Raw genomic sequence first — 13,196 nt, forward strand, 5'->3', positions numbered from 1 at the left:
GAACAAAAATTTAACTACTTATTTTCAAATTATTGTATAAAATAAGAAGTAGCCTAATGATAGGATCTAATATGTAGCAAATAACACATCAAAGAAACAAAATTGTATTAAAGTGGATTATCAAGTTAGCATAGGATTTGAATAAAATTTAATTGAGAAAGTTGAGAATGTGTTAATTTTGCTTTTTACGTGAAAAAATGTACTATTTACAGAAGTTATATAATTTAATTTAAATAACAAACTTCAAATAAACAAGTTAAGATTTGAAATGTCAATATTTAGATAACAAATACTTGTAATTGTTTAGTAGTAAACAAACACATTACAATCATAAACAAACACATTTGTGGGAATAAAGGGAGTTAATCTGAATTATAAACAGATTAAGGGGCAGATAATCCAATAAATAAAGTAGTAATTTAGTGTTAATTTATTTCTATTGTTATTTCGATAATTATGGACTTAAACAAAAATTATGAGATTTCTTTAAAATATACTGTATTACAGTAATGTAGCTGTGAAAATTATCAGCTAAGAAGAAAATAAATCTTCAGAGTAAAATTTTTTTAAGGCTTGTTATTAGGTTAAGAGACTTATATTTGTGTGGTATTTTATTTTTTATAAGGGAATGTATGTACATTCTGGGACTATTATACAATATAGTCCCTGGTACATTTATGTCTGCCATTGTCAGAAAGACATGGAAATTTGTTATTGATAATAAGAAAAATATAGATAGGTAGAAAAGCAAGGCAAATTCATATTTGAAAATTTAAGTTCTTTGAAAATTTAAATTCTTTGAAAATTCAATTGAAAAAGTGCTAGACTGATTAATTGGTGATTTAATAATTACTCAGATTGAAGACTGATTAATTACATGTAAGTAAAGATAAAAAGGATTGCTTCAAGTGTCCAGACAGGTGTAATTACCTGTAATTAATTACTTCAAAGGAAGATCTATTGTATTTACTAATTACCTGTACAACATTGAGTTGTCTGGTAGATTTGTAAAAAAAATACCTTCACAACAAATTTTTTAAACTTTGATTTTTTTTTGGGGGGGGGGGGGTTCAAATTATTTGTTTCCACAGGAGATTTCCATTATTTTTTAAGTAGGATCATGATAACTTTACATCTGTATTGATAATATAAAGTCATATCATAGAACATGCATTATACTTAGGTAAGTATTCCTCACATATCATAGAACATGCATTGTACTTAGGTAAGTATTCCTCAAAACAAAACACTCTATCTATCTGCTAATGATAACAGATTCAGATATATGTCAGATGAATACATGTATAAGTAGAGCTTGGATATTATCCAATGTTAAGCTAAGGCCAATTAAAATTAATTGATAGATTTTCATCCCCGCCCGCCCCTCTGAAATCGTCCCGCCCCGATTTTTTTTATTTTTAGTAATTTACGATTTCCGGATTTTGTTCATTTTCGTTAATACCGGTAACCGTCAAAAAATTTCGTTTCCTTCAAAACTTCCTGTTCCAAATTTCGATTTTCGTATTTCTTTGAGTAATTCAAAAGGATTCTGCAGCTCTTCATAACACAATCATTTACCGAGAATAGAGAATGATTACGAGAAGGGCATGAAATAATCGTGTTACAAGTAAAACGCTGTGTCCAAGAGCGCAAATCGCGGCATGACACAAATTTCTGTGATTAGAAAACCGGTGATTTTTATTTTAATAAAATCACTTTGTGGCAGAAATCTTGGACTGTGAATTATATCCAAAGAACAAGAATTGTGAAATACATTGGTACAAAAACATAACTGGATTAAATAAATGGACACAAGCACGAACTTGTTTGATTTATGACAGTAAATTGAGCAGCTGATATTGAGTTAAAAAATTCGGCAAACATACACTTAGATTACTCATGGCTACTTTTTTTTTTTGACAAACAGCAAACACCTTCTGTGCCATTTCTCTCAATAGAATCATTTAACAACTTCTTCTCTTTTTGTTAAGTTCATGTTTTACATATTAATTAAATTGTATTTGTATTTTTAAGAAGAATCATAAAAGCACGTACCAATCCTATTTTTTCAAAACTGTTTGAGTTTTCATTTTATTCTGTACTCGTAATGCTTTTGTTGCATACCAATGCATATTTGTTTCATTTTATGGAGACCAAAAAAAACATTGCTTAGAAAGACAAATAAATTTGGTGAAGGTAGTCCAACTGAAGAGAGCATTTCTCTATGTTTTTGCTGTTTACTAAAAATAGGTTTCTAACGCAGCAGTTTAATGTGTTTGCCAATCAGAGATATTTATTTAGGATTTGAAAAATTATGTACGATTTCATATACATGTATATACATGATATAAGCTTATTATTATACTTGCATATATATGAAGAACACGTCACAAGAGGGTTTCATAAGAAATAAAAATTAAAATATAAAATCCTCCCACCCGCCCCATTTTTTTCAAAAATTTGGATGAAAATCTACTAATTAACTTTAGTTGGCCTAACCCTGAATGTATACATGTATCATTATAGCTCTATGATTATAGAAGGGAATACTTATCTTTATCATTTGCTATCATAATATTTCTGATATTGTCCTTCGTTTAGCTGTCAGATTAACCAGGGGACATCTTTATCACTTAAACAAGTAGTTTTGTCTGATTATACTTTGTAAAGAGGCCTTACAATAGCATTGGTTGATGAATCCCCATCTTTAAGATAATACTTGATGACCTCATAGATTAACATAAAACATATTAAATGTACCATTTACCTGGTGACTTTTCAGATATTGAGAGATCTTGGGAAAAACTTATTATAAATTTCAACTATTTAGATAAATATATTTAATCTGAAATATACTGTGAAACTTTAAGGTATTGTTAGATAGGAGAAAAAAGGAACTAATAATGTATGTTAATGTGCAAGTGTCAGTTTTTGATTGAGACATAATAATGTCAGTTAAATAATGCAGAAATGTATATTTATATTTATTTATAGATATAATTTGGCAATGGTACAAATATGTATACATATATGTCAATATTTTGACGATTTTTACATCAGTTTTTATATTGTTGGTTATCCTTGATATGTTTTAACTTTTACCTGTACAGGTATTAATATAAGGTTGAAAAATTAAATCTTTTTTTTATAAAAAGTAAGATTATCTTTCTGTCAATCTGAGAGTTAGGAAAATATTTATTATGAATGTCAATTAACTTATTCATATATATATATATATATATGTACTGAGATGACCTTTTGTTAGTTTAGGTCTATTAGTGAAGAGATAATTATTTGAGGTTTTGAAGCCTGTTTAGTAGGTATTTGGGTATAAGGTTGTTTAGTCTTGACTTCTAAAAGATAAATGAATGAAGTGGTTTAATTTTAAGTGTCTCATAAAGAGATTGAAAAAATGTGATAATTTTTGAAATGGATTTGATTTCTTACAAGGTAAAGTTAAAATCATTGAGGGTAAATAAATAATCTTTAGGGTACACATTGTTATCAGAGTTGAATTATTGCAATATTAGAAAGACAGACAGTATCCAAGTCTCTGTCTCAGCTACATACAGATATCTGTATTTGATATCAGAATGCATTATTTGCATAAAAAAAACCTCCCAATAATTTCTGAATTTACAGTAGTATAGATAATACGTTCTGAAAACATTTTTTGTAGGTAAGGAGTATTGAGAAAAACCCAAATCTTGTTGTCTGTCCATGTAGTTAGTCTATCTTATACTTATATTTTTTTCCTTTTTCAGAGTGGAGATACAGTTGTATGGGAAACTCATAAAGTATCACTCACTAGGGTAAGTGAATAACTAATAACATATTAAAACGATACCAATTTTACTGCAGCTGATGCATGGTTTGACAATTAATGTCCCTTTAGTGAAGTTTGAGGCAAAAATATTTAAAAATTCAAAACCTTGTACAAATGTGAAAGAGCTGATAACAAAAAAAGACCTGAAGTAATTAGTTACAACCAGAAAATACATTTGACCAGTACACGAGAGAGAATTTGAAATGATTTGTTAATTTTTTTACAGCAAATTTCAATCAAACAATATCCATATTGCATGTCAATACCATACTATAGTACTGGCTCTTGTGTAAGTGATACACTCAAGGACTTTCTCTTACTTAAGCTGAACCATGAAGTCATTAGATTACATATATATACTACCCTCCTTTAAAAGTAGACTAGTCTATATGTCTGTATACCTTACCTAATAATGACTTCACAGTTAAGCTAACAAGCAAATTAAAGTCAAAGATATTACCTTTACCTACACACTAAATGCATTTTGCTGTAACAAAAATTCACTTACAAGGTTAGGTAAATCAGACAAATTTTCATAAGAAGATAACTCTTGTAAAGTATTATTAACAAGGGTAGGATATTACCACAAAGATTTATAAACTAGGGAAGACTCTTAAAAAAAATCATTAGCCAGTGTGTCTTAATACAGCTTAATTTTACTTCACACCAACAGAACAATATCCTATATTGATACATTTTTGTAGGTACCAGTGTATGAGTTGCATCATTATCCTTTGCTCTATATTGACAGGTACCAGTGTATGAGTTGCATTCTTATCCTTTGCTTTATATTGACAGGTACCAGGCTTTGGTTTCGGTATAGCAGTAAGTGGAGGGGTAGATAATCCACATTTTGCCAATGGTGATCCCTCCATTGCTATCTCAGATGTTTTAAAAGCGGGACCAGCAGAAGGCAAACTATTGTAAGTAGATATTACTTTTTATTGCCAGAACACTTTCTTTAAATAACATGCACAATTTGGAGGAAATGTGTCAGCAGTTTGCACTATTAATGTCAAGTTTATTATGCCCCTTTTATCGGCGTTACGTTTTCTGGTCTGTGCCTCTGTTTGTCCGTCTGTTTCTCTATACGTCGATTGCGCTAAGGTTAAAGTTCTTGGTCAAGGTAGTTTTTGATGACATTGAAGTCCAATCAACTTGAAACTTATTACACATATTCTCTATGATATGATCTTTATAATTTTAATACCAAATTAGAGTTTTGACCCCAAACGGTCCACTGAACATAACAAATGATAGGGCATCCGTGTACTATGGACACATTCTTGTTATATTTTATATTACACATCAAAGTTGATGTTAAATCTATCCAAGTGTTAAAGAATTTGAACCCTTCCAAAAAATACTGGCTGTGACATGAAAAAGGGTTAAGGAAAGCTTTGAAAAAAATGGTGTTAAAATGTAAATGATCATATGGATGGAATTTACTACATTAGATACAATTTCTTAAATCTATATAATATGAATAATGGCCCTTTAACTACACCTTATAGCTATTTGTACGCCATTACTTCACATCATGAAGGTTCCCGTAAAATTTTGACATCATGTGGATAACTGTATAAATACAATGAATATTTTTCTCTCTTTCAGAATAAACGACCGAGTTGTCAGTGTGAATAGTTGTTCCCTGGAGAATGTGGATCATAGAACTGCTATACAAGTATTAAAAGACAGCGGCAATAAAGTCCACCTAGTAAGTAACTTACGTCCATGTCTTTTAATTATTGATAGACAGTTGGTTCCTTGGAAATAATGAAATCCAGCACAGTCTGTGTAAAAAACGCTGTTGATTTATTATTTTTTGTGGAAACAAATTTCCATAGGTCAGGGAAAACTTTCATTTTAGTGGATTTTTGTTGAGCTTTTGACTTTTGTTGAAAAAGCGAAACATAGCGATCCTGCATTCTGTTTTCATGTCGGCGTCTGGGGCGGCATTCACAAATATTCACTCTTTGGTTAAAGTTTTTGAAATTTTGATAAGTTACATCTTTTAGACAAGAAAACAGTATAAGACTAAGCAGGAACAAATCTTCAATTTAGTTTTCAGTGTAATGTTATGATATTGGTATATCTCCACTTTTAAAAGTGGGGGTATACTGGTTTACCTCTTTCTCTCTGTCCATCTGTCAGTCTGTCTGTCTGTCTGTCTGTCCGTCCGTCCCATGAATAGTTTTGGTTGCATTTTTCTCAAGAACTACATAAAAAGGATGTCTGAAATTGGATTTTAGGTTTTATATAAGTCAGCTAAACTGTGTGATGCATTTTCAGATTCATGACTCAACAACTTTCAGTCAAGTTGTTGTGACCAGGACACATTTTGTTCTAATTATTAACCTTTTGTATCATCTTTCTCACTCCTTTTACAGGTTATACGTAGACGAGTTGTTGTGACCTTGACATATTCTGTTCTAATTTTTAAACCTGTGGTATCTTGTAATTTTACAGGTTATACCTAGACGAGTTGTTGTGACCTTGACATATTCTGTTCTAATTATTAACCCTGTGGTATCTTGTATTTTTACAGGTTATACGTAGACGAGTTGTTGTGACCTTGACATATTCTGTTCTAATTATTAACCCTGTGGTATCTTGTAATTTTACAGGTTATACGTAGACAAGTTGTTGTGACCTTGACATATTCTGTTCTAATTATTAACCCTGTGGTATCTTGTATTTTTACAGGTTATACGTAGACGAGTTGTTGTGACCTTGACATATTCTGTTCTAACTATTAAACCTGTGGTATCTTGTAATTTTACAGGTTATACGTAGACGAGTTGTCGTGACCTTGACATATTCTGTTCTAATTATTAACCCTGTGGTATCTTGTATTTTTATAGGTTATACGTAGACAAGTTGTTGTGACCTTGACATATTCTGTTCTAATTATTAACCCTGTGGTATCTTGTATGTTTACAGGTTATACGTAGACGAGTTGTTGTGACCTTGACATATTCTGTTCTAATTATTAACCCTGTGGTATCTTGTATGTTTACAGGTGATACGTAGACGAGTTGTTGTAACCTCTATCATGGACCCAGAAACCCCACTCAAAATTATGCTGGAGAAGAAGAATAGGAAAGATGGTAAATAAATTTAAAAAAAGACGATTAAAGGGAGATAACTTCTAAAGGGGATGATGAAATCTTACAAAAATTCAACTGGTAAAAGTTCATGATGAGGTCTATCGATTGTTCAAATTTGGTATTGATAACTCCAATAGAAGCAGTAGGAGGGTGTGCCATAAAATGTTGGAAGAAAAAAGAAAAAAAAAAACATTAGAAAAACGAAAAGGTCTTTCCTCACATAGGGGAAAGACCTTAGAAATATTATTTGTAGAATTAAATATTGTCATAACTATGGTAACCTTTTTTGGTAAAATGTTAACTTGACTGTAGAAGATATAAACCAATTTTTGACCCTGCAAGACCCTCATGGGTAGACAAGATTGTTAAAAATCACAGTCGTTATAAACCCCTTTAGGATGATTAATAAGAATAAAGTATAAAGAAAAAACCGAGAATTATGGTTTGCAAAAATATGAATGATGATGATAATAAAAAAGTTGAGAAAAAGGGGCTAAAATATTAGTATGTACACATGAAAACTTTAACACACTTTCAATAATTAGACTGATAAATGAGTTGCTGTTTGTTTTAATTCATCTAACATTTTTCTTTATATATAATGAGGTGTTTTGTTTTTGTTTCAGATTTTGGAGTTGTACTAGGCTGTAAATTCTTTATAAAAGAGATTTACTCTGGTTCCCTCGCCAGAGAGGAAGGGACATTACAAGAAGGGGATACAGTATTAAAGGTTTGTTCAAGTTCATCATGTTTATCTGCATTTTACTTAAAAATGGCAAATTAAAAAATAATGAAGTGACCCTATACACTCTCAAAAAGATTTTCAGTATATACCTTTAAATCCTCAGTCAATATCAGCCCTCCGTCTTTCTATTCAATGCCTAACTAGAACTCTTGATACACCATGTTATTATGGAATTAGTCATATATTATTCTATATATAACATTTTATAAACTGGGCTTTTCAATGCAGCGAGAAAATCCCACAACCATAGATAGGTGGTCCTCAGCTGGCCCCTTAATACAATAGTTTACTAGTCAGGCCTCTACATTAACATTTTTTCTAACTTGTCCCTTCGGACAAGTGGCAAGAAAATCAACTTGTCCGAACTCTTATCTCACTTGTCCGAATTCATAATTGAAAATCTAACATATTGATGGTTTATGCAATAATAACACTTGGGCTTTGATTGTACCTAATAAAAAGAGCATTTTGTAATGTTATATGAATACCACATCAAAAAACATTTCATTATTTCAGAATGAAAGTTTTTTTGCAAGACTGTGTTCTCTGACTCAATGTCACTATCATTTGTCAATCATTAAATCATCATTTCTTCCCAAACCACTACGTTCCCCTATGGACCTATTCATTCTTTAGTAGTGGTATGGGTTAAACCAAGGATGTATATACACCTGGCCACCTTGAGCATGTATATGAGTAAACCTTTTTATACGACCGCAAATTTTGAAAAAATTTTCGTCGTATATTGCTATCACGTTGGCGTCGGCGTCGTCGTCGTCGTCGTCGTCGTCGTCGTCGTCGTCGTCGTCGTTGTCGTCGTCCGGCGTCCGAATACTTTTAGTTTTCGCACTCTAACTTTAGTAAAAGTGAATAGAAATCTATGAAATTTTAACACAAGGTTTATGACCATAAAAGGAAGGTTGGTATTGATTTTGGGAGTTTTGGTCCCAACATTTTAGGAATAAGGGGCCAAAAAGGACCCAAATAAGCATTTTCTTGGTTTTCGCACCATAACTTTAGTTTAAGTTAATAGAAATCTATGAAATTTTGACACAAGGTTTATGACCACAAAAGAAAGATTGGGATTGATTTTGGGAGTTTTGGTTTCAATAGTTTAGGAATAAGGGGCCAATAAAGGGCCCAAATAAGCATTTTTCTTGGTTTTTGCACAATAACCTTAGGTAAAGTAAATAGAAATCTATGAAATTTAAACACAATGTTTATGACCACAAAAAGAAGGTTGGTATTGATTTTGGGAGTTTAGGACCCAACAGTTTAGGAATTAGGGGCCCAAAGGGTCCAAAATTAAACTTTGTTTGATTTCATCAAAATTGAATAATTGGGGTTCTTTGATATGCCGAATCTAACTGTATATGTAGATTCTCAACTTTTGGTCCCGTTTTCAAATTGGTCTACATTAAGGTCCAAAGGGTCCAAAATTAAACTTAGTTTGATTTTGACAAAAAATGAATCGGTTGGGTTCTTTGATATGTTGAATCTAAAAATGTACTTAGATTCTTGATTATTGAAGTTTTTTGGTCCAGTTTTCAAATTGGTCTACATTAAGGTCCAAAGGGTCCAAAATTAAACTTTGTTTGATTTCATCAAAAATTGAATCCTTGGGGTTCTTTGATATGCCAAATTTAACTGTGTATGTAGATTCTTCATTTTTGGTCCTGTTTTCAAATTTCAAATTCTACATTAAAGTCCAAAGGGTCCAAAATTAAACTAAGTTTGAATTTAACAAAAATTGAATTCTTGGGCCTCTTTGATATGCTGAATCTAAACATGTACTTAGATTTTTGATTATGGGCCCAGTTTTCAAGTTGGTCCAAATCAGGATCTAAAATTATTATATTAAGTATTGTGCAATAGCAAGTCTTTTCAATTGCACAGTATTGTGCAATGGCAAGAAATATCTAATTGCACAATATTGTGAAATAGCAAATTTTTTTTTAATTAGAGTTATCTTTCTTTGTCCAGAATAGTAAGCAAGAAATATCCTATTGCACAATATTGTGCAATAGCAAGAATTTTTTTTAATTGGAGTTATCTTTCTTTGTCCAGAATCAACTTAAATCTTTGTTATATACAATATACAATGTATATACACTTTTTACTACCAACTGATAAATTTAAATAATCTTTACCATTCAGTGATAACAAGCAGTTTTTTTACATCTTAATATTTTATGATGTATTTAAATGAGTAGTTATTGTTGCAAACTCCATTAGAAATTTGAATTGATATCAGTTTTGAAAAAGGGAAACGGGGATGTGAAAAAAAAGGGGGGGGGGGTTAAATTTTTCTCATTTCAGATTTCATAAATAAAAAGAAAATTTCTTCAAACATTTTTTTGAGAGGATTAATATTCAACAGCATAGTGATTTGCTCAAAGGCAAAAAAAACCTTTTAAGTTCATTAGACCACATTCATTCTGTGTCAGAAACCTATGCTGTGTCAACTATTTAATTTTAGATTTAAAAAGTTTGAAGAAGAAATCTTTAATTGATTTGTAAAATCTTGGCATTTGTTTTGTGTAAAAAAAAACCATGTAATGTCAAAAATTTGATCACAATCCAAATTCAGAGCTGTATCATGCTTGAATGTTTTGTCCATACTTGCCCCAACTGTTCAGGGTTCGACCTCTGCGGTCGTATAAAGCTGCGCCCTGCGGAGCACCTGGTTAATTTATTGATGATGTCAAAACAAGCTTTTACAATTTATTTTGATTTGTATATACATTGATATATGATCATGAAGTGCATACACATTTCACTAAAAAATCTGCCTTTTTATATATTTTTTTTTTTTTTTTCATCTTAAATTTTTATATCATAGATCATAAACCTCTTTTGTGCATAAAAGCAAAAGCAGATGAAACATACTTTAATTTAATATTTTAAAGTTTAGGTAAAACTCCATATGGAGGTGCTCCTAATTCAAGGAAGCTTATACTAAGATACATTAACATTGGTTTCTTTCCCCTTACTTATATCCCCCTGGTCAATGGCTGCCAGCATGTTCAAATACCCCAAATCAGAGACATATTATACAAGATTTATATGTCTCTAGTTCAATCAATGAATAATTATTTCGTTTAGTATGATCAATAAAACAATCATTCATATTTTTGGGAATGTATAAGTCTTGAATTTGATCTATTTTTATTTGACCTTGATTTTTCACTTGTCCCATCGGACAAGTAGTAAGGCGAATCTACTTGCCCGACACCTTTGTCCACTTGTCCCGGACAATCGGACAAGCGTTAATGTCGAGCCCTGCTAGTTTCTTGAACATGGACGTCACAGTCATACTAAACTCCATTTGTGTATTTCAGATTAACAATACCCCTGTAGATAACCTGTCTGTCCATGAAGCCAGAAAACTTATTGAGAAGACGAAGGAGAAATTACAACTGTTTGTTACCAAGAAAAACTTAGAGAATAGAAGGCAAACAAACAGGCTTCAGGATGACGGTAAGATTTGCTATAAACATTGTGGGGGGGGGGGGGGGATAGAAGGCAAGGAATAAGGGTATGAACAGATTGCTTTCAAAACATAGTTGCACACAAAAAGGAGTAGGTCCGGTAAGGACCGATTTTGGCCTCAAATTTCAGGTTCATCTGACGAAAGATTTTGACCACTTTTTAAACACTTAAGTGTCTATTATATTTGAATTAATTAGTTTATGTGAAAGATTTTAACAGATTTAGTCATTAAAAACGATCCGATTCAAGCTCAAATATGAAAAATCTACCTAATATGCTGAAAAATGTCACTTTTCAGATTGTTTTTGGTAAAAATGAAAGTGGCCGCATCCGTGTTCATCCTCAACCTTTACATATGTTATGTATTATCATAAAATACAACTTACATTTCAATATTAAGGATGAACACGAATGCGGCCACTTTCGTTTTACACGAAAACCGTCTAAAATTTAACTAAAATGCTAGAATTATGAGGATTTCAGTAATTTAGCATGACTTAATGGTGCTAGTACCGGATATATGTGCATTGTATTGTCAAAAACAGCCCATATTTATGTAGCAGAAGCATTCTACTGTCCAATAAATAACTAAAGGTTTACATTTTAACAATTTTGTAAAACTGCTATAATTTGGGGCCAAAAAGGGGTCTTACTTAACCTACTCCTTTAAAAAAAATGCAATCAGGATTCCTTTCATCTTTTCTCTGGGGATTAAAATATATTGTAAGTTTTTTTAATTATTGGAAATTTTCAAATTTCTTTCAAATATTTTTGATGAAATCACTTTTAGTTATTTACATGGAAAGAGTGTCTGAAATCCAACATGTTAAATTTGGTAGAAACATTGTTATAACCTGAATAAACTGGTTCTGAAATTTTTTATGAAAATGTCTTATAATCAGCTATATTATTATTATTTTTATTTTGACAGAGGCCTCCCTTGGTTATGGAACATTGCAAGGAACGCTGCAAACACAGAAAAGTGAAATAGATAGTGTCAACATCTACCGCCCTAATGGGCCTCTGGAGGAGGTATATAAACAAGACATTCCACGTGGAGCCTACCCTCCCAGTGAGCATGCCCGGTATGACGGGAGGTATATCTACGATCACGAAGGACCTCCAGTACCTCCCCTTCCTACAGGTGTAGACCCTAGTAAGTCATTAAACTAATTCTGTTAAATATATGTCAATTTCTGCTCATTTATCTCTTCTGACACATTCCCTTTTTCCATTCTCAATTTTAATTAACTACAAATTTGTTTTGATTCAGACAAACTTGTAAGTATCTCAGAATAAAAGTGACAGGGAGACAACAATCCACTAGAGTTTAAAATAACATGAAGTGGATCAAAGCATTTATAGGAAACTGAATATCCTTCAACAATGAGAAAAACCCATACTGCATATTTATTCTACTATAAAAGGCCCTGAGGCAAATTAATTCAAAAAAGAAAACTTATATAGACGTCATATTAAAATCACTTTTCCTTTGTGGAATTGAACTTTTTCTCTTGTGATGTCAATATTTTACTGGAACTTCTTTGACAACCAGTAATGGTGGACAAATAGCAATAAGGTGTATTTGAAAGTAATGCAACTTCTAAGGGAAATTTATTTCCAGACTAAATGCTGTTTAATCTAATGTTGTTTATTAAACTATGTTGTTATTTTATAGATGCTCCCCCTCGACCACCAAGCCCAGGAAAAGAAGCATTACGCTCCGATGATTTTTACAATTCTCCTCCACAAAATGATGGTTACTATAGCGACAGACCAGAATCTCATATGGACAAAGCTCCAACAAGGAGACATCACCACGACGAGTAAGTTCAAGATTTATTTTTTTTAGAAAAACAAGAAAAAAAGAAGGTTATGGCCATTTTTTGAGTAACAATTTTCTTTGAGAATTTTAATGGTTGAAATCTTAATTTCATATCAGGGACAAAATTTGTAACATTCTTATCCATTAGTACTATAAATTCAGAAATTATCATGTGCGGTTATTATTTCGATTTTAATT

General features: G+C 31.5%; 1 protein-coding gene across 14 annotated transcripts in view; it reads left to right on the forward strand.

Moving 5' to 3' along the window:
- The window catches only part of LOC143052938 (tight junction protein 1-like), a 107,397-nt gene that overhangs the window by 45,108 nt on the left and 49,093 nt on the right, over positions 1-13,196 (forward strand). For all 14 annotated transcript variants that reach the window (XM_076226104.1, XM_076226107.1, XM_076226108.1 and 11 more), the window contains 8 exons: positions 3,765-3,812; positions 4,625-4,749; positions 5,441-5,543; positions 6,849-6,936; positions 7,563-7,666; positions 11,023-11,161; positions 12,105-12,329; positions 12,852-12,999. In XM_076226104.1, coding sequence (XP_076082219.1) covers positions 3,765-3,812; positions 4,625-4,749; positions 5,441-5,543; positions 6,849-6,936; positions 7,563-7,666; positions 11,023-11,161; positions 12,105-12,329; positions 12,852-12,999 — 980 coding nt within the window. The remainder of the gene's footprint in view (positions 1-3,764; positions 3,813-4,624; positions 4,750-5,440; positions 5,544-6,848; positions 6,937-7,562; positions 7,667-11,022; positions 11,162-12,104; positions 12,330-12,851; positions 13,000-13,196) is intronic.

The sequence above is a fragment of the Mytilus galloprovincialis genome, chromosome 11, assembly GCF_965363235.1.
Source record: "Mytilus galloprovincialis chromosome 11, xbMytGall1.hap1.1, whole genome shotgun sequence".
Lineage (NCBI taxonomy): Eukaryota > Metazoa > Mollusca > Bivalvia > Mytilida > Mytilidae > Mytilus > Mytilus galloprovincialis.